Source organism: Papaver somniferum, chromosome 9 (assembly GCF_003573695.1).
Source record: "Papaver somniferum cultivar HN1 chromosome 9, ASM357369v1, whole genome shotgun sequence".
Lineage (NCBI taxonomy): Eukaryota > Viridiplantae > Streptophyta > Magnoliopsida > Ranunculales > Papaveraceae > Papaver > Papaver somniferum.
In genome coordinates, this window is record NC_039366.1 from 76,905,628 (window position 1) to 76,929,148 (window position 23,521).

General features: G+C 35.8%; 1 protein-coding gene across 1 annotated transcript; it reads left to right on the top strand.

Annotated features, from left to right (window-relative positions):
* The first annotated feature begins 6,711 nt into the window (after positions 1–6,711).
* LOC113312173 lies at positions 6,712–13,644 on the top strand. The gene is made up of 12 exons (XM_026560925.1): positions 6,712–7,168; positions 7,825–7,902; positions 8,063–8,241; positions 9,553–9,666; positions 10,108–10,366; positions 10,600–10,731; positions 10,845–10,951; positions 11,032–11,085; positions 11,202–11,285; positions 11,894–12,057; positions 12,811–12,960; positions 13,132–13,644. Exons 1-11 carry the CDS (start codon positions 6,835–6,837, stop codon positions 12,956–12,958), a joined length of 1,653 nt encoding a protein of 550 aa, XP_026416710.1. The 5' UTR covers positions 6,712–6,834; the 3' UTR covers positions 12,959–12,960; positions 13,132–13,644.
* The last annotated feature ends 9,877 nt before the right edge of the window (positions 13,645–23,521 follow it).

Consider the following 23,521-nt stretch of genomic DNA (forward strand, 5'->3'; position numbering starts at 1 on the left):
GCCGCTATGCCACGCCACTGGCATGCCGCTATGCCATGGATACGCCACTGGCATGCCACTAGCATGCCGCCATGCCACTAGCATGCCGCCATGCCACTAGCATGCCGACATGCCATGGCTCCACCAGGCGCTATTATGCCAATGGCGCGACTTCGCTATACTACAAGATGCGGTCATAATCAATGGCCAATCTTCCTCATAAGATGCAATCTCAGCCATCCAAGTTCGCCACTGAACTGACGGACTTGTGGCAAATCCTAGGCAACCCGCTACACCGTGGATACGCCAGGCGCCACTATGCTAATGACGCCACTTTGTTACACAACAAAGATGTGGCCATAATCAACGACTACCCTTCCTCATGAGATGTAATCTCAGCCATTCAAGTTCGCCACCAAACTGACCGACTTATGGAAAGTTTTAGGCGGCCGACCAAGGCAAGCCTATTAGCATCACATGCTATTTTCCTATGCAAAGTCTCTTGACTTTGACTTGCCACACATAGCAACCTGCTCCACATTTTCCACGAAAACACTCGAGACATCAAACATGTCACAAATTGGGGGATACTCATCAGGGTATTGGTCTGGCGGTTTACAACGTGCGGCGTGCAATGCGCCCGTTACAAGAAAGTGACATGAAGTAGGACAATTAATGGTGGTGAAAAGTAACGGTGTAAACAATTCATTTCCTTTATCATGGAAGCATAATGACTGACAGTCACACGAATTCACTTCCCTCATCATGGAAGCATAACGTCTGACGGTTACACGTTACTCTATTCTTCCACCACTCAATTGTTTCCACTTCCTACGAGACCAGGGTACGTTTCAATGTGACTTGTATAAATAGGCTTCACCTATTTTCACCAAACAACAAGTTTTTGGTCGGCAACAATACAGTATCTAGAAATCACCTGGTAGCTTTCCATTCGGCTAGCCAGTTCTACTTTCAGATACAAGTCATAAACAACCACACCTTCAGAATCAACGATTCTGGTCTCAACACTCTCTTCTCTTCCCTCCCTAAGACCAACCCTTCTCCTTCACTTTGTCACATCAGATGCAAGGTTTTACGGTTTCAACCCTAAGCTAAAAACCACCATCAACAACTAGGTATGCAAACAAGGTTCCCGGACCTGAATCATACATTGCATACTAGGTACGCATATTGTGTTTTATCCAGACAAAGATTTATGTTCTAAACTCCCACTTCAATCATTGAAACATCCTTGGAAGACGACAATAGTTGTCTCACACAAACTATTAGTTTTAAGTAATTTTCAAGTGATCGAATGATTAATATGAAACATTTCGAGTTGACATCAAATGATTGTCTCACAAAAATCATGTAATATGTCTCAAGGCAATTTCCACATGATCATCTTTTGAATTAATATTTTGTTTCCAACAAATAAATTGTTTCCAACTAAAATTACTTAAAACTAATAGTTTGTGTGAGACAGTTATTGTCGTCTTCCAAGGATGTTTCAATGATTGAAGTGGGAGTTTAAATTGTTTCCAACTAAACTCGTCAAGAATATGATGAACGTAGCTAAAAAAAAAAACTTCCAACACATATTTCGAGAAATAGATAAGCGAGATAAACTCGGCGCGAAATATCAGATGTGTATAATATAAAAGTCTATACAGCTATATGACTTAGTCTCATTAGGAGATAGAATATAATAGACTTATGAGTGATAGATAAGTTTTAGTCTCCAGATACCTTTTGTTGATGAAGTTCCTCCAAGCTCTCCTCAGTAGATATTCGTCTTCAGTCGATGAACGCCGTGAAGTCTAAATCTCAACTACACATTCTATCCTAATCCGAGACATAGCTATAAGTAGACTAGAAATCAAGACTATAGTTTTGATAAATTAAACTTGACAAACAAGCTTGAGATATCAACGCTTGGGAGTTCGACCGAGCAGTGCTCTAATAGGTCGGACACACACGTTCCTATAACATTCCCCTTTGTGTCCATCAATATTACTTTTATATTAATATGTGGCTAAATAGGCATACATAGATATTCTATCCAAGATAGAGGTATGTTAAATATTATTTACCACATGTATTTTGTCACCGGTTATCATTAATACCCTCATTTAGAATATTGCAATGATTAAAACGTAATATTCTTCACACCATTGTCAGCCCAGAAACAATTATTTCACTATTTATCTTAATACGTGCGAGCTCAATCATTCCCTCATGATTTCCTATTAGCCGACTACTAAATAAATCATCTTGTAGTAGGGGATTTGTAAACCATAAGATGCCGATGATTTACAATGAAATAAGACTTGAACTTATAGTAATTATATTAGTTATCATAACAAACGTGATGGGAGATTGACTAAATAATGAATGCTTTTTCATAAGTACCTTATGATTTACAACATAAGGTACTATAATTGATCTTGTTGTACCCTTAAAAACCACAAATTATGTGGTTTTTATCCTATTGCTTTACGATATTAACTGTGAATCGTGAATTGAACTTTTGATATACAAAAAGCATGAGAGATCATCTGTCATATGTCGGCTACATACACTATCCAGAAACCACTGGAACGAAGAAGTGGATTTGAATGTAAAAGTGCCCATGTAATTTTGAACAATTTTCTTACTAATATAATTAGATTTTGATAGTAAATCAGACTTATCATTGCTCAACTAATTTCCTAGATTATCAGTAAAGTATTTTAACTTGCGACAAAGCAGTTGAGCTAGATCAAACATGTTTTTTGCATTACAAAATTTTCTGATTGAAAACTTTACATGACTGTTGAAAATGACCATATTGATTGCAGAAGTACAAGTTGATTCAAAACCTATCTGATTTGTGTGTTTGAAATTGATTTTTCAGGTTTTGCATATCCGATTCCTCGCCTATCATTTGGTTTCCCATAATCCGCTATCAAGCTATAAATCAAAGGCAAATCCTTAATTGAGAAATCTTTAAGATTTGAGTATTCTTTCTTAACAAGTTTCAATTCATCCAAGATATTGGTAATTTCTCTAACCAAATACTTGTTTAGTTCCAATTGTTTTTCTAACACTGCTTGAAGCACTGATTCCCTTTTTAATGCATCATGTAGATGCATACCAGAGGTTATCAAACCATAATGAATATTATCAATCCTTTTTATCATCCTATGCTTCTGATGACAAAGAGTATCAAGTTTTTGGGAAAAACTTGACAGAGATCCATTAAATAGATAGCTTTCATGGATTGAAACTAAATTTTCACTCGTATTATTCAGGATTCATATACCGATTTTTAAGTTGTCTCGTGTGAAACCTGCTCTGATACGAATTGAAAAGATGAGGGTACCGAGTACACCAAAAATATTTTTAATCCAATGACACGAGTAGGAATAATATTTTACATTTATATACCTTTGATTCATAAATAGTAAAAATACACAAACAAAACAGTTTTGTTATGAGGGAAACTGCAAGGAAGAAAAAATCCTAGGACCTAATCCAGTTTTGAATACTCTCAGAATTAATTCGCTATACAAATTGACTACCGCAACTTCGTATAGTTTATACCAAGTAAAATACCCCTAGTTATTCAGTTCCTTCAGTATCCCTACGCCTATAACCAATCTGGTCTACACACGTGACCCCAAGATAAAGTCCATTATCTCAAGTCATTTTACCTATTGTGAAGACTTCAACAACTCAACTCCTTTGAATCATAATCCGGAACAATAAAGGACTAACCTGTTTCAATAACCTCTCTATCAATCTTAATAATTTAAATCAAAGATAAGTTGAGTACATAAGATCTTCCGTTTGATCAATATAAGCGCTTTTTTCGAACGTATATCAACTAAAACAAAGATTACAAAATAACCAATCTAACTTTACAAAATACCAAAGTAAGAAATGATTAGATAGATTTCCGATCTATACAACAAGCCTGATATCTATTGAAATAAACTGCTCGACAGATCCCAGTCAATCAAGTGTGCAAGAAGTACCATAAATATCAGAGTACCAAAAAGAAAGTCTTTTAGTCTTCAATCTTAAATCTTCAAAGTACCTGCACAAAAAACTTGATTTCCGCTAATGATTGATCACACCTAAAACAGAGTCTGTTAACAATGGATGATCACTAGTCCTATATTTAGATCTCGAATCAAAAAAATCTGAAATAGTCAACCCTTGAACTAGTTCGAGTGACCTTATATCAGACTCCAGCTAGTCAACATCGGTTGTACCGGTTGATATTATCGGTTTTTATCGTATATTAGAAAAACCTTTTGGATATCTAAAATAATAGCGATACAAGGATTGAGCGATAAAAACGCGCATATCGGCCGGTACAACTAATATATCGGGTTCTATGATACACGGATAATACTGATAAGGGTAATTTGGTAGAATAAATTATTTAGATCCAAAAATTCGTAAACAAAACCCTTCCTCCTAATAATCTTCTTCTTTTATACCTTTGAAAACTCAATCCGATTCAGTAAAGAAAAAACTAATTATTCTATTTTTAAGGAGTTTTTTTTTATCCTTGAAACATCTACGATTCTTTATTGCTCCTTCTTTTTCTTCTGAAGATTCGTCAACTGAAAATTAATTAGCGTTGACACTTTTATCTTCCAACATCATCAATTCAAGTTAGTAGCAACGATATGGTTATCTAAAATAGGAGTAGTATATGGGATAAATAGTGTAATGTGATTGAATTTGTACGGTGAAGCTTTTGATCTTGGGAGTTAATGCATCATATGACACCAAAGTTTTCAGATTGAAACATTTATAAATGTTTAAAATTCTAATCTTAATATTGTATCCCGATAAAAACCATGTATAATCTTTTGTATATGTGTATCGGACCTGGCCGATATGATATCGATACACGATATTAACTACTTTGATCAGAATAGAAGGATCACAGAATAAACAAACTAGATCTATGAAGGTTCAACTTTACCGTTAGTCAATCAAATCAATAACTGAAAACTAATATAACAATACAATTTAGTTTCCCACCAGCGGAGATACTAAAAGCTTTTGATCGCAAAGAAAACTTTAAAGGAACGCCACGTAAGTGATTTCATCTAATTAAAGTACTCTCATCTCTCAATGAGTATGTAAAATACCACTGGTGGGATTTCCACACAAATGGCTAGGCATTGTGTCATGGGATGAGTTTATAGGAATACCAGCTCCAGTATTTATAGTGTAAACATTCAGGCTTGTTTATAGAAAACCTTCAGGACCTAGTCATGTACAAAATTAAGCTGTTGTAAAAAGAATAAAACAACTGAGTACTCACAAAATTAAGCCGATGTACAAAGAATACAACATTTTCGTATAGTTGGGACCAAGTAAACTAACTCCAAGTTACTCAGTTCCTTCATTATCCCTGCGCCTACAAGCAATCTGGTCTACGCACGTGAATCATAAGATAGAGTCAAATATCTTAAGTTGCTTTACCTGTTGCGAAGACTTCAACAACTCAAATCCTTTGGATCGTAATCCGAAACAGTAAAGGACTAACATGTTTCAGTAACCTCTCTATCAATCTCCTAGATTAACAAGTTAATCAAAGATATAATCGAGTACAAAGGTTCTTCCTTTTAATCTATATAAACTCTTTTGTCTGGTAAGATCAACTAAGATCAAGATTGCCGAAATAATCAATCTTAGTTCACAAACTATCAAAGTAGATCTGAAAAAGAAACACAAAGATATACTGTCGATCTATACAACAAGTTTAAAAAGTTTATACGAAATAAACAAGCTTGTCCGGTACCAGTTAGTCAAATGTGTATGAAATTATCACAAAAATCAGAAAGTTAAAAAAATAAATTTTCTAATCTTTAATCTTCAGTCTTCAAAGCACTTTCAATCTTCAATCTTCAGTCTTCAAATTATTACAAACAATTTGACCCGCCTCTCAATCTTCTAGTTTTAATTAGTAATGTATCCAGGACCATCTCTAACATTTTTGGGGTTGGGGCGAACTTTTCAAAAAATGACCTTTTTTTTTTCTAATATACATGGAGAAACTAACATAAATAATAAATGTAGAGACTACAATTCTATTTACGCATGAATATAAAAGTCAAATAAGAGCCAATAATATTGAAAGTTGTAGTCTAAAAGGCACCATGTTAGGTAACACCATTTTAGAAAATCCAGCGGCCAAAGGCCAATTGTTTTTACCATTTTTCTTTCTTTTCGACACAAAACACAACCAAAATACCACACAGATCTTGCAATCACAATGTTTTAAAAATATTAAATTCGGCAACTTACAATAACTTTGATTTTGTGATAACTTTATAATCTAGTAAATTGGGGAGGAAAACCTTTGAGGGTTGAAAGAAGAATGCTTGCAAACTTGGGCGGAGCAATTTTTGAAAAATTAAATGTAACAAAACTAGGAAGATATACTTCAAGACTCACATATATGATAAGCCAACAACGTCATTTAATTTCTTAATCCCATGATCCCATGTACTCAGATATACAATAACCTCAAGACTCAAATACGTGGTCTAACACAGAGATGTAGGTTTTGAAAAAAATAATATTGGGCCTGGAGCGGTCGATGTATCAGAGGAAAGGTAGCAAGGTTACGTACTTTAAACACCCCTTAACACACTACGTTAGTTTTGGGTATAAATTTCATAGCCCCGATTAATCTTGGAATACCCGATTTGGAGAGTTCTTCTTTTTGGTAATCACTTTCGTTCGCATAAAGGAACAAAACGAAACTTGAAAAACTCAAACTTCACTACCAAAAAAACGACTTGGAAAATACTTCTACCTGGATGGAAAATTCGCACTGAGGAAATGCCGGCAAAGGGTTCATGGGGGTTCTCTCTCTTCGTGATTGGGAGTGCCGCTGACGATAAAATTGTTGATGGATCTGTTCAAAATTCACTCTCTCCTTCTCTAAGACTACAACTAGACAAGGATGTCTACAGGCCTGGGGATCTAGTTTCTGTGATTATTGAGATTCACAATCCATGTAACTCTACTGACAATTCCGAAACTCAGCATGAAGATGATGATGCTTGTTCACTTCTTGTGGAAAGACTTGGATTTGAAATCAAAGGGGCCGAGAAATTGGACACTCAATGGTTCTCCATGCAGAGACCATTTTCTGGAACAAAACACAGAAGAGGTTTGTTTCGTTCTTAATTCATTTCTTATATAATGTTGTTGTTGTCAAAAAGGTTCTCATCAATCCTGTTCATAGTTGGTGTTACTCGTCGAATTGGTTATTAGAGGTGTTTCTTATGCTATTTAACTTTATTTTTATTTTTAAACCCGATCTACATTATTTATGGAACACGATCACCACTTCCTAGTAGTGTTTGTTTATGATATCATTGATGGGATTGTTTATTGTGCTCAGCACTTGGTGGCCTTAAAATCATGAAAAATATTATTTCTTACATCTCTAGGTTGGTTTATAGAGTTGGAACTACTGATTCTTTGTTGTTGTCTGCTTGATAGTATTTCTTTGAAATCTTTGGAAGAGAAAAGATATGATTTCTGAATAAGATCCATGTATAATGGGTTCAATTTCATTTTGGTCTTAGTATCCTCCCTGATTTAGATTTAATGTTGAAGTATTTACCTGCCTGACTTTCAATTTTCCATTAATCTGAGAATTAAATAATAAATTACCCAAGTTGATATATGACGTTATAGTGTATCTGTGATTTGATGGGGGTGAAGTGGCCTAGCGTCTTTCTTATAGTCTCTGGACACTTGATGAGTGTGACTCTTTCACTAGCTGATCAGTGCTTAAGTGACATTCTTTGTTAAGTGCAGGTGAGCAGGTTTTCCTGGACTGTTCTACACCTCATGTCATTTCGAATCAGATTGTTTCCTCTGGTGCCACCAAAACTTGTAAGTTGACCAATACTTATGTGCCTATTTGGCCTTGATAATCATTTTTTTATACATCTACTCGTGGTACTTCAAAATACTAAAGAAGGTTGGTCTAAAAAGTCTGAAATCGACTTAGTCCACGTTGTTTTTAAATTTAGCATACCAATTTCATTTGCAGATATAGTCAGAACAGAACTACCTGATAGTATACCACCATCATACAGGGGTACAACCATTCGTTATTTTTACTGTGTTAGAACAACATTATCTGGGAGATTTCTGGCATTGGAGAGAGGTTCCCGTCGAGATTTGATGAAGGAAACAGTTATTTTAATATGTTTGTTGATTTTTCTACTGTAAATAGTGGGATTTGTAGAAGTGTTTCTAAGTAGTTATCGGGGTTTTATGATATTAAATGGCTTCATTCTGCATCTATTGTTACTTTTTTTTCATATGTTGTTTCAAACTCAAACCTTGCAGGAAGATCGCATTCCACTCCAAATTTGGGTCTCACAGAAAACTAGCGGCTTGCTAAATGAAGATCAAAGTGACGGCGCGCTCTTCCTCCATATTCTTTTCTACTTTGTTAGTCTTCATGTTTAAGGCATATTAATGCACATTCTATCACATTTCAAAGTTTTAATCTTTATATCATATCGACTGAACCAATTTGTGGAATTGGCTGACCATTCATCAAACTGTGACCATAACAAGGGAAGCATGAAGTTTGAAAATCTTTTTCTTATTATGCATTAGAGCATCTTATAAGTTTTTAAATGAAATGCTCAAGGAACTCCGATTCTAACACATGAAACTCTCAGTGCAAGGTCAAAACCATCTGCCATGTTGTCCTTCCAACTGTCCCCATTTCTATATAAAAAAGTTAATGCATAAGAGATCCATAGTGGCTAATTGGCAATATCTCTGAAAAAAGCATCCACTATAGAATAGCTAATTTAGCTATTTGGCAATTTAAGATTGCAATTGTCATCTATGATAACACGGTTTCTGACACATTGTATGGTCCATGGCATTACTTTTCTTGCGCACACATAGTTCAGGATTACGTTTGATTTCTATCCCACTCAAACTGAGTGACTACAAACTCATTTTCAGATCGAGTTTGACTCATTTTGGATGTCCATCCAGTTCTTCGTTTAGCAGTACAACCCGTTGGGGTTGTTTCTCTACTGTTATATGGAAATTTTAGCAATCTTAAAGTTAAGAATAGCATTCCCCATTGTGATTGCACTCTTGCAACATTAATCTCTGTAATGCACAATTTCGTTGCCTTCTTTTAAGGGCTGTCTGAGAAACTGAAACATGTTCACACTTGCATAGTCTTAAGTACTTTAACAACATTATTATGTCAATGGTGTGATATAGTGACGAGTGACGACCAAATAGTTTGAAAATAAGAGAAGAAGAAAAGACTCTATGAACATAAACCCTCGAAGGATAAACGAGTCCATTGAATGTCACAATGATCATTTGGCTTTTTTATGCATCTAATTCAGAAGTATTTGCATCTATCTTATCGTGAAGTATGATCTCAGGTATTCATTTGCTCTGTGTCCCTGAACTTCAAAAATTTCTCATTCACATTTTTTTTTGTTATTTCATGTTGTGGTATCCACATTTTCTGCCTGATTCTTCTTTTACCATTAGCAGTACAAGAACGAGATGTATTTAGCTGAGACCAATGTTGGTACAGGGATTTTGCAGGCTACAACTATCCCGATGGACATATATTGGAAGGAAAAGGATTCTGATTCCGAATGGGTAAGCAAGTTGCTATACTGAGACTAATGATGACCAAGTGCTTATTTTTTAAAAATTTCTAGCATGTGGTTAATTTGTACACATGCTCTGTTGAATGTGTATCTCTGCATCAAAGACTAATAATGGGGATCATATCAGTTAGCTCTTTCTTTTTAACCTCTGGTTTAGTTATTTTGGCATGCCACTTCAAACAAATCTAAATAAGAATAAACAAATATTCATAATATTATAGCATAGATCACTTCCGTTTTCCTTTTCCCTTTCTAAACTTTGATTTTGTATAAGCATTCCCTACTTTTAGAACTAGAATACGAGATTTCGTCCTTGTCAGAGTTAGAGCCATAGCAATTAGCATGCTTTTCTATTACAGATACTATTAGCTTGTGAATTTGATTGTTAGTCATGCCTTGTGATATCTAATCAAAGGTGTAATCTTATTAGGCAAGAGCCAACGAAACATCTGATGGAGGTGAAGAAGGATATGACAGCTCAAGGGACGAAACGTCGTCTGTCTCATCCTACAATCCCTCGAAGGGGAATTTAAACAAGGCTTTTGGAAGTTCCTTGTCGTTGCAATCAGCTGCATCGAGGTTTTCAAACAAGGATGTTCTACATTTCCAAGGAGAACGCTCTAGTTTATCATCATATCTGGCACTTCCTCATGTATCTGTTGCTGAGGTCATATATGATTCTAGTGGTGGTATGTTAAATTTTCTTGCAAATAGAAGTTGCTCTGATTATTTTGGATTAGCCTTGTTCATTGCAAACTTCAAAGTGGTTATCTTACCATCTTTAACTTATTTTCACATTTTGGTTTCTTACATTTCTGATTCATTCTCATTGGTGCAATATATTTAGCAGATCCTCAGTTATGTTTCAACATGTTCTTTAAAAAGTCAATCTGATAGAATATATGTTTATGCTTTGGAATAGATGTATTGTCCCCGGATAAGAAGTCTCCTGCTGTTCTCTCTCCAAGTCCTAGTAAGCAGAGAAAGCATCCCTTTTCCCCTGGTGAAGATACTATAGCTCCTCCTGTTGCCGAGACTTCTGAACCTGTAGCATGTAAATTATCGTAAATTCACTTCCTTAATATTTTCTTAAGTTTTAATTCGGCCATCTCTGAATTTGTACTATGTTAGTCTTGGTAACTTATTTGCCGCATGCATTTTCTGCAGCAGAAGGCTTTGTTCGAGGGAGATCCTACAATATCAGGCTGGATGACCAAGTGCTGCTCCGGTTTTCTCCTAAAAACTCAGATTCAACATACTACTTCAGTGACATGGTAAGTAGACTCTCTACTTTGTATGCCTGCACTATTTTGACATGAGATGCATGTCTTACATTTCTGGTGGTTTTCATCAGATTGGTGGCACTTTGACTTTCTTTCATGAAGAAGGGGCTAGGAGGTGTCTTGAGGTAACTCCTTCTGGATATTGGATTGATCCGAATTTTCGTGAAGAAAGCTGAAACTAAGCGTATCTTATTCTTGAATGTTTGGGAGTTCAACTACTGAATTATTTGATATTTTTCAGGTCTCAATAACCTTGGAAACTTCAGAAACAATAAGTCAGAAATTTGTCCATCCTTCACGTAGAAATGCTCCAATGATTACAAAGGTGAAGTTACTTCTCTGGTATATCCATCTGTCCGAGTTGCACAAAGTATAGGATGAAATTCGAGTCTATGTAATTTGATGACTCTTTTTTAAAAGTCTGTATAACCTTATATGATTCTCCTTTTTCTGCTCATTGTAACTATATCTTATCCTTTCTGGTTGGTTGGTCAAATTTACCTACACGGATTGTTTAGGTGTTTGTTAGAAGCTCATAGTAATGGTCTGTCCCGTTAATGGCCAAAAAAATTCTTCATCTGTTGATCATTGCTAACGAGGATGTTGTTCTAATTTTCATGAAGTGGTGATTTGTTCTAGAACATGCAAAAGCAGTCTAGGTTGTCTTTTCGGAATTACTATGAAGAAGGCTGCCTACCATGTCAATTGTACAGCTAAAAGTACTGGTGCTCCCTTAAGTTTAAAATCCATTTGGTTGTGTTATTTTAAATCCTTACTGGTTTATTGTCAATGCTGTTAGTTTGATTGGATAGTGGCTTGTACGAGTTAGCTGTTTTCTGTGTTTCACATCACTTACCCTCGTGTTTTGTTTTCTTACACTTAGTGTTTGTTTGGGTCACTAACCATTGCCCTTTACTTTGCCGTTACTTTTAGATCCAGAGCGATCGTTATGAGGTTGTTGCGGATTTAGTACAGACAAGCTTTCTTTTTTCAATTCCCATGGATGGACCCATGTCTTTTGCGACTCCCCTAGTTTCCGTGCAATGGGCTCTTCGGTTCGAATTCTTTACCACTCCTAAGAACGTGGATTGGACAAGGTATTAGTTTAGTGCATAACATATAAGAATTGATTAGATAAATAGGGTATAATCCAGAATGAATTTATAAATCTACTTTAGTGATTGATTATAATAATTTCATTAGGCCTTTTGGGATATTAATTCATTACAGTCACCTAAGAGTCTGCTTCCACTGCAGGCAGTTTTTTTTAATTTAGCATCAGGCACATTGGAACATCATTTATTTTCACTATAATATTTGCATTAGAACGAGCTTATTCAACAGATTTCATTCTATGTAGATTTATTCAGATTCTATTATTGCTCTTGTTTCATTTACAAGTAATCATGTCCCTCAGGTAGTGGAAACTAAAATTGAGAAAATTTTGTCCCTCAGGTAGTGGAAACTAAATTGAGAAAATTTTAAAATCTATATGCAGAAGTCATTTTTGTCATGTTTTCTGAGAAGTTTGTTTTTCTGCTGATAGCTCAGTTTTGGTTTTTTGAGTTGCTTCATTCAAAGCTTATGTTTTTGGATTTGGCTTGAATCTCCAGATCTTTCTTACTTCATGCTAGTTAGCTTCTTTTTTTGTAGGAAACTAACTGCTCTCTCGTAAATACTATTTGTTACTAATAAAGTTTTGTTGGCAATCTATGGAACTTAAACATCCAGCAATATCACCTGGTCCGAAATCATACTATGGTGTAGCATTCGTATATCAATCAGTTCTAATGTTGTTTTAACTCTTTTCTATGTAACCTCCACTTTTTTTTTTGTCGCTCTAATGGCAGATACGAGCATCCCCTTCTTATTGAGGGAAGAGATAAAGGGGAATGGGTACTTCCGATAACTGTACATGCACCTCCACCACGAGCTCAGCCTGCTCATACAAGAAGTGAAAGGCCCGATTCTCTCGGACCCATATGGAACCGTAATTGAAGGTTAGTTTTTCCTACCACCATGACCGCAACTCTTAAACACCCTTCCTAATGTGACTCATTATGTTGCATATTCATACATATAAAGTATGAGTTTGGTACTTCGGTTATTAGATGTGTTTGTGTTCCAATCAATAAACAAATAAACGAGGCAATAACTGGTCATTTCCATAGGCGTGTGGTTGTGTGTGCAGGCCTCCATTGGATTTGTTGCAACATAAAAGTTTGGAAACCGGTAATCAAACCTTCTATGGCCAGATTCCATCCGCTCTTCATGTAACCAATTGTTATGGGATGTGAAGCAAGCTGGTGACACTGAGGTGAAACCCTAGTTATGCTGTAAAAAGATTAGAATTTAGAAGAGATATTGAAAAGTATGACATGAAGTGGGAGAGTGTAATTACGTGAAAACATTATGGATTTACTCAACAGACATTCCTTGGCAACACTAAGTTTTGCTTCCATGGCCAACTTTTCCACATGCGGATTTAAAAGCTTTATTCACTGTTGGCGGTTTTATTTAATCTTGGACGGTGTCATTCTGTTGTTAAATATTCCATAAATTTCATGGTTACCGTATGCAACATTTGCTTATTTTCTCCGGTAAGTTTGTTTTGTTTAACTGACTGTCAGGATTATCTTCAGAGTGGCATTTAAAACATATTTTTTACTTGATTAATTTTGTTTTGGGTTCTTGGGAGATTAGAAAAGAATGATTTTTTAGGGACGATGGTTTTTTTGAGTGGACCATGGTTTTATTAGGCCACCTTCCCTATAGTGATAAGAGGTGTCCTAAAACGTTGAAAACTAACCTACCCTTAACCTAATTTAATTTAAAACCAACCTAATAACCATCTATATATATATATAACCACCACCACCGCCGATTACCACCACCACCTCCGATTATCACCACCACCAACCACCGATTACCACCACCACCGCCCACCACAGCCGATTACCACCGCCACCACCACCTCCGATTATCACCACCACCAACCACCGATTACCACCACCACCTCCTCCCACCACCACCACCACCGCCTATTTAAGAAATGTAACAACATCAATGCAATCACAATTAAGTTCTGTTACATGATAATTTTATCGAGTATAAAAGACGCCAGCCGCAGCCTAATTCTGCCATGGGACCACTCCGGAGGTATTTTCCAACAAACCCTTCGCTTTAATTTGATTTTGATTGCTTCAATCGAATAGAAATCATCAAAATAGGGTTTTAGTAGGAGTTACAGAGCCATGTTCGGTTAGGCCGATTTTCCAAAAAACCCTAGTTTACTAACCGAACTTCTTGAAAATGAAGAACACGAAGAACAGTTCGGTTCTATTGGATTTAAAACTAAGTCACCGAACTCTCTGTTCGGTTGTTTCGCAAAATTTTTTAAAACTACAAAGTAACCGAACTCCACCCTTAGAACCGAAAAAAAAACAAATCCAGTCTAACCGAACTGTGTTGTTGTGGCCACTATCTTGAGTTCCAAAATAACCGAACTTAGCCAATAGAGTTCGGTTTTTTCGCAAAAAATTTTAAAACTACAAAGTAACCGAACTTAGCCAATAGATGTTGGAACTTCACATTTTTTTTATTTGTTAAGTTCGGTAACTTCACAATTTTATCGCAGAAACCGAACTCAAAGTTCGGTTGGTTAGCTGTTAGGTTCAAGTTTGCGAAAGAACCGAACTTTGTAAACTTATATACTCTTATATTACGTAAAGTTCGGTTAGATCAAAAGTGCATGCAGTTTGCGAACCAACCGAACTTTGTACACCAAAGTTCGGTTAGTTGAGAACCAACCGAACATAACGCTGTAACTCCTAGAAATTCTATTATTAGAGAGTTCGGTAACCTGCGTGTTTGGAACAAGTAACCGAACTACACTTTCAGATGAGTTCGGTTACTTGTTCATCTCACGGGGCAACCGAACTACAACTTCAGATGAGTTCGGTTACTTGTTCTTCATATAAAGTAACCGAACTACAGCTTCAGATGAGTTCGGTTACTTGTTCTTCATATAAAGTAACCGAACTGTTTAAAATCCAGTTCAAATCCGGATCATTTTGAAGATTAACAAATATTCTAGGAGAGGATGGAGATGAAGAATCAGATGAGTTTTCATCATTTGAATACTCAAACTTAGTGAATTGGAAAAAAAATCTATTTTCCATGTTTTTCTCCTTCATCTTCTCTAACCCTACTCTCTCAATAATTCTACTCAACTAATAATAAACCCATCTTTTAATTTAATCTCACTAATTGTTTTTAACTAAATCATTCACTAACTATCACCCAAAATTAATCAGGAGGGTAATTTAGGTATTAATATAAATATCTAGATAAGGGGTGACCTAGATTTACTTCTAATGTCTTTACCCAAAATAAAACCATGGTCCCCCAAAAAAACCATGGTCCCCAAAAAATCGTTCTTAGAAAATCACAAATTCACTGAAGATCAGAAAAACAGAGATGCAAATCCAAGAACAAAGCCCAACTCTCATAAAACCAAACATAAAAATTCAATATTCCAATGCATTTCATTTGACGTCCCCAGCCTTTCTTAATACGGTTAACAACTTATAAACAGTCTTAAGGCTCTCAACATCGTATTTCTTGTTCTTCCCATGTAAATTATGTGAAAAATTTTCAACAGTACATTCCAAAATCCTTTTAAAAAGCAAAATAAATTTTTAAAACAAAATCTCAAAACACCCCCAAGTTCTTTCCTCTTGTATGTATATGTGTAGTGGATTCACTACAAATGCACTCAGAGAAGAAGTTATAGAGGGTTTAGAAGAGATCTAGAAGGGGTTAAGAAGAGAAGAGAGGTTGAAGAGAAGAGGAGAGGAAGAGATTCATAGAGAAGGATAAGATTAGGATTCAATAAAAATAATGTATCTGTACAAAGAAGGAGAGACAACTAATATACAAGGGCTAAATAGACATAGGGTGGCCCATAACACATATACTAGCCTAGGCTATAACAAGTGATGCCTCCTTTAGAGATTCTTGTCCTCAAGAATCAGTTTTGGATAATGTTGTTTCATGAAGTTAGAATCCTCCCAAGTAGCTTCAGCTGGAGTGGAATTGGCCCAATGAACCAAAACCTGATGAATAGTCTGCTTGTTCTTCTTTGTCAAATGAGAGCCAAGCACTTCTAATGGAGAGACCTTCAAACAACCAGCAGAATCTAAGGAAAGAGAGTTGTTTGGGGAAGCAAACCTGTACCCAGATTCAATTTGAGTTGTGAAACATGAAAGACCTGATGAATTTTGGATGTAGCCGGCAGGTCTAGACGATAAGAAACTTTTCCCAATCTAGCTAGTACCTTGTAAGGACCAAAAAACTTTGCGGAAAGCTTAAGATTCCTCCTCAGATTTACAGAAGTTTGTCGATAAGGCTGAAGTTGAAGATAAACCCAATCTCCTTCTTTGAATTCCCTCTCAGTTCTATTTTTATCAGCTTGTTGTTTCATCCGGTGTTGTGCTTCCTCCAATGTGGATTTGATAAGATTTCCATGTCATGCCTTTGTTGTAAATAGTCATCAATCGACGCATATGTAGTTGGTGGATAAGAGAGACCAAACTGTGGTGGTGAATAACCATAGAGTGCTTGGAATGAGGTAAGCTTAATGCTAGTGTACTAAGTAGTGTTGAACCACCATTCAACCATTGGTAGCCAGCTGACCCATTTGGTTGGTTTATAACTTGTCATGCATCTGAGATAAGCTTCTAGACAAGCATTTACTCTTTCTGTTTGTCCATCAGATGAGGATGATATGTTGTGCTCATATGTAAGGCAGTACCAAGCTTGGAAAAAAGTTCTTGCCTTACTCAAGAATGTGTTGTCTCTGTCAGATATAATGGAAGTAGGTAATCCATGAATCTTATAAGTGGTTGATAAGAATACCTTAGCAATTGAAAAAGTTGTGAATGGGTGGTTGACAACAATGAAGTGGTTGTATTTGGTGAATCGATCTACAACCACCAAAATAACTTCTCTTCCTTTAGACTTAGGAAAACCAGTGATAAAATCGATATTGATGTGTTGCCAAGCTTGGTCCGGTACAAGAAGAGGTTGTAGTAATCATCCAGGTGAAGTGGTAAAGCTCTTATGTTGTAGGCAGATATCACATTCTTCAATATACTGGACTAAGTCACTTTTTAAGACAACCCAAAAGAAAAAACTTTTAGCTCTCTGATAACTTGCATGTTGGCCAGAATGTCCACCAACTGAAGAAGAATGAACTGCAACTAGGGTTTGTTGCCTCAAGGTGCCCTGGATACCAATATAAACTCTGTTTTTGAATCTTATAAAGCCCTAAGAGTAAGAATAATGAAGTATCCCAACTGGGTAAATCATCAACTGAGGAATGAGTTCCTTTGCCAAACCATCATCTTCATAACTCTTAATTACTTCAGCAAATCATGCAGGTTGAATCTGTGTCAGGCTGTGACATGTGTGGATAGTAATTGGTTGATGTGAAACCATTGATAAGGCATCAAAAACCTTGTTATCTGCCCCTTTCTTATAACACAGCTCATAGTCATAACCAAGCAGTTTGGCTAGCCATTTTTGTTGAAGCATAGTGTGCATCCTCTGCTCTAAAAAAAAACTTGATACTTTGATGATCTGTGTTTTCGTAACTGCCATAACAATGGCCAATAGATCATTTTCAGAAGTTGAATGGGCCAAAAACCTTGCACCCATCCCTTTACTGAAGAAGGCAATAAGTCTTTTTTCCTGCATAAGGAGAACATCACCTAAATCACAGGAATCAATCTCTATTTGAAATGGCTTGGAGAAGTCAGGTAGGAACAAAACAAGAATGGTGGTTACAGCTGATTTGAGGGCTTCAAAAGCAGCTTGAGCAGTAGAATTCCAAGTGAAACTTTTTTTCTTGAGCAATTCAGTTAATGACTTGCAAATGAGACCATAATTTCTAACAAATTTTATGTAGTACCCAGTGAGGCCTAAGAATCCCCTCAAGTCTTTAAGGCAGGTTGGAACTGGTCATTGAACCATGCAAGCTATCTTCTATGTGTCAGCAGCAGCCCCTTTTCCATATATGATGTGCCCCAAATACTCAATTTGAGTTTGTCCAAAATAACATTTACTAAGTTTAGCATATAGTGAGTGTTTCTGTAACATGGCTAGAGTGAGTTGTAAGTGTTGCAAGTGAGTTTCCATGTCAGGTCTATAAATGAGAATATCATCAAAGAAGACCAAAATGAATTTCCCCAAATAAGGCTTGAACACATCATTCGTAAGATCTTGAAAAGTGGCAAGTGCATTTGTGATCCCAAATGGCATGATTAGGAACTCAAAATGCCTTTGATGTGTTTTAAAAGCAGTCTTTTGTACATCAGCAGGAAAGACTCTAATCTAGAAATAACCTGCTCTAAGATCAATCTTGGAGAATATAGTTGCACCCTTGAGCTCATCTAGCAACTCTTCAATAACTGGAATAAGAGATTTATTTTTGATGATTAAATCATTAAGCTTCCTGTAGTCAACACAGAATCTCCAACTACCGTCCTTCTTCTTTACTAAAACGATTGGTGAAAAACATGGACTGTGACTAGGCTGAATGACTCTATATGTTAGCATTTCTTGGACCAATTTCTCCACAATTTCCTTTCGAACATAAAGAATTATGTAAGGTCTCTGATTAGGTGGTGTGGCTAGGTGTTGTAGTGGGATATGATGGTCATGGGATCTGGAAGGGGGTAAGGTAGTTGGTTCCTTAAAAACATTAGAAAATTATTCAAGCAAGGTGGAAATTGGTGCAGGGGTAGGATGTTGGTTAGCTGGTGGAGTAGCTGAAATTCTGTAAAGGTGGCAAATCAACCCATGGTCAGTTTTCTTGAAATATTGTTGTAAATCCCTCCCAGTGATCATTGACACTTTGCGAGAATCAGGGTACCCTTGTAAATCAATGTTGACACTAGCTCTCATAAAAGAAACCAACAACTTATTAAAGTCAAAGATCACACGGCTGACCTCTTTTATCCAATCAATACCAAAAACCATGTCACACCCTCCCAGTGATAACAATATCATATCAAAAGAAAAATCATGTCCTTGCATTTCCATTTGAAAGCAGGACATCTGGCTTCACTTACCAATTTGTTTCCATCAGCTACAACCACCAATAAGGCAGTTGTTGGTTCTATATAAACCCCACACCTCTTAGAATCTATGAGTGCTTCCACCGTCAATCAGAATATATAAAGAAGTTTTCTTAGCTTTTCCTTGAATTTTAATAGTTGAGTGAGACACATCACCAGACAAAGCATGAACTGAAATCTCTACTTCTTCTTCAATTTTTTGTCTACTGGGTGAGTTAACTGGAAAAGTTTCTTTAAGAGATGATGAGTCCCCATCCTCAGAAACAAGCATATATAATTGATGCTTAACACTCTCTTATGGCCCTTCTGGAAAACTTCACAATTATAGCAGAGGCCCTTTTCTTTCCTGGCTCTCATTTCAGCATAAGTCAGTCTTTTAATGGGTGGAATGTGTGTAGCATAATTAGAGATGTTAGGATTATTGCTGTACTTAAGAGCCATGGGCTTGTATTTGGAGAAGTGAATCTTTCATTAGCAATATAGGAAGGAACTTGGACTGGTAGAGGTTTAGGATGATATCCCCTTTTAGCAGTACTATCCAGTAAACCTTCTTACATCCTAGCTAGAAAAATTGCATGAGAAAGAGTTTTGGAGCAAACATCAGCACATGGTGTCTCAGTTCTTCCTTGAGTCCACTAATGAAGCTAGAAGTAAAATACTCTTCTGTGAAATGACGATTTTTAGCTAGCATTAATGTCTTCAATTATTCAAAAATCTCCTGATATCAATTAACAGTACCCACTTAACTCAACTTATTAAATTCACTAACAATATCATCATGTCCTAACTCCTGAAACCTGATACAAATATTTCGAACAAATTCATCACATACAACCACTAACTTACTCTTCTGATAGTCATGGAACCAGACATCAGCTCTTCCTTCGAGGTACGTCGAAGCCATATTAACTTCAACATCACCAGGTAAGTTATGAAGTTGAAAAAACTTTTTACAATTAAGACCTAGGATTAGTACCATCAAACTTGGGAAAATCTACCTTTGGTTTATGCTGTTGAAAATTAGGTTCATGAGATCCAATGTAAAACCGAGGTGGGTTGGTCGGAATTTCACCTGAATGTGGTGTATGAGATGGTTGTCCAATAGGGTTAACTGGTGTGTGGCCTAATACACCTGCAGATGGATCTGCCCAAAATGGATTGTTGTTGCTAATCGGCACTCTAGTTTCCAAAAAGTTGGGATTGCTTTTGTTCCTGTCTGTGTTGCTCAAGCAATTCTTCAACTGTCTTCTTCTGTGTTTCCTTCATCTCTTCTTGAGTTTTAGACAAATTTTCCATGGTCTTAACCATTTCATCGAACTTTTTTGATAAATCATTCATAGTAACCATTTTGCAGCCGGAGAATCGACCGCTTTGATACCACTTGTAGTGGATTCACTACAAATGCATTCAGAAAAGAAGTTATAAAGGGTTTAGAAGAGATCTAGAAGGGATTAAGAAGAGAAGAGAAGTTGAAGAGAAGAGAAGAGAAGAAGAGGAAGAGATTCAGAGAGAAGGATAAGATTAGGATTTAATAATAATAATAATGTATCCGTACAAAGAATGAGAGACGGCTAATATAATGTCTTTACTACTCACTTACGACATGTGAGTAAAATAGCTAAAGACACCAGAATTAAGATAAGGGCTAAATCGACATAGGGTGGCCCATAACACATATAATAACCTAGGATATAACAATATGGAAGGGTGGTTGCATACTCTACAGCATTTACGTTACCGGATCAATAATGATGATGTTCTTATTGCACTTCTGCAACATATTTATGAGTTGATTGTAGTACATCTAGAATGTTGCATTATTTATTTAAATGTTTAAGCATACAATCTATGCCCTCTTGAAAAACATTGCTAATGTGGGATATGGTCATCCATCTGGCTACATATTTTTTACTTATTTTTAAACCATCCACTAAATAAATGACTGTCCAACAAATCAAAGGAAAAAAGTAAAAACAACAAAAGAAATCTTGATTGAACTAAAATAATTCGTATACAATGATATCCAACAACCTTGTAGACTCATCTAGAAGAATGATATCCAACAAACTTTTATACTCATCTAGAATAACTTCTTCTTATTGGAGGGGTTTTCTTCATATTCACTTGCTCTCTCTAGAAGTAATATTCTCTCACAATAGGTTCTTTTTTTTAACTGTATCTTGTGGATAAAAAATGTTTCTGTTGGTCTAACTATGCCGCAGTAACTTCAAAATAGTTGATCTCACCGTATTCTACAAATGAAGCGTCTGTTAGTTACTTGTTTAGACAATGTCCTATATCTCTGCATTGTTGGTTCAGGCTCTACAACACTCAATCCTTGCTGGTTATTTGTATTATATGGGTGCTATTAGAAGTTTTTGCATCATAAGGCCACTACTCTAAGTGGAATTTAATCATCTAGGTTAGATTACAAAATTTGACTCGGGTTTAATTTGGCTTTTCTTAAATATAGCCTATACATTTATTAGTCATAATCCAAAAAATTTAAGTTTAAATGAATAACCAAACGAGTCTTAATTTCAACAATTAAACAAAAATTGTCCTTCTTCCTTGAAATCAAAATAAACCCTAACTTTTCTTTTAATCATACTTCAAATTGACTAATTATAAATAAATCCTAATTCATAAATTTTGTTTCAATTTTTTTTTCTCAATTATGATTACATTAAAATTAAATGGCTGTATATTCTAATTGTTTCATTCAAAAATTTCCATAACAACATCAATCAGATTCGAAAGGGAATAAACTAAGGTTTTGATTATTTTCCTTGGACCAGTTTCCTAAGAATCCATAAACATAATCTATAGGAAAACTCTCTAAAATGATTTTATCTCAAAACATTAATTACGTCCAATATCTTGCATAAATTTAATTATAAAAACTAATTGAATTAATTTTGTAGTTGTTGCTGTTGATTTAGTGATCTAGTGATCATCTTATTATTTTGGGGTACATATAATAATTATGTATAATTTTGTAGGCTATGTGCAATGATTTTTAAAGGTGTGTTTGGTTAGGTTAAGTATTTATTTTAAATGAGTTATGGTTAAAAAAGAACGCGAAATTGGGGGATAAAAAAACTAATTGGGGGATATAGATTACTTCCCCCAACCCATGGTGTGTGCTAAGGGGTGATTTTTGGGTATGAAAATACTAAAATACCCTTTGCTCAAAATAAAAATTAAAAAGCAAAATCATATGCCCCATTTATCACACTCCCTTTTCAAATTAGAGTTTTCCCCACTCTCTTTCGAACTATAAATTTTCCACACTCCCTTTCAAATTCTCTTCCCTTTTAAATTTTCCCCATTTCCCCACTCCCTTAAAAACGATTTTTTTTTTATCATTCGGAAGCGATGAGGACCATGCCGGTAGTGATGAATACCATGCCGGTATTGATGAAGACCATGCTGGAAGTGATGAAGACCATTGCCGGCATAGATGAAGACCATGCCGGTAGTGATGAAGACCATGCCGGCATAATGAAGAGCATGCCGGTAGTGATGAAGACCATGTCGGAAATAAAAAAAAAATACATCGCCGGAAGTGATGAATATCATGCCGGAATTGATGAAGACCATGCCGGAAAATGGTGCCGGCATACTTGGTAACTAACATTCAATGTCGGAACTGAGTGCCGGCATGCTCGATAGAAGTCTATCAATGCCGGTAGTCAAGTGAAAAAAATTTGAAGTTTTCTGGATACTTTTCATCATGTGCCGTCATAGAAATTTAAGCAACATACTATGCCGGCATAGAAATTTAAGCAACATACTATGCCGGCATAGATATCGGCATGCTCGAGAATTAACTGACTGTGCCGGAAGTGGACTGATTAAAACTAAATGAAAATTTATGAAAATTTTCAACAAATGCCGGCATGGTTTTTCGGTTAAATACAATACTGGCACCGAGCTATTTTAGCTGCAACAATGGTGGATTCAAAGAAAAAAAATAATTTTCAACCTCTTAGGAGCAATTCTCTCTTCAAAATTGTCCTCCACTTTCACCAAAAAAAGTTCCCTCTCAATTTTTTTTTCCATCTTTCTACTCTCATCTCATTCACCGAAATACAAATACAAATACAAATACACACTAATCATTTAACAAATACTTAAGATTTTACTAATTATTATTAACCACTAAACCTGATTAGTGAGGGGTAGATTAGGATTTAAAAAAAATACTTAGATAAGGGGTGACCCTAATTTGATATTTGGATCCAGTTTTTGTCTTTTTCCTCTATCCCCCAATTAGTTTTTTAATCCCCCAATTTCGCGTTCTTAAAAAAACATGGGCTACATTTTAAGAGAATCCTTTGTTTATTTGGAGCGCCTATTAAATTTCAGTTATTGATACCTATTTTTATCGTAAAGCTCTTTCAAGGTTAATGAATTT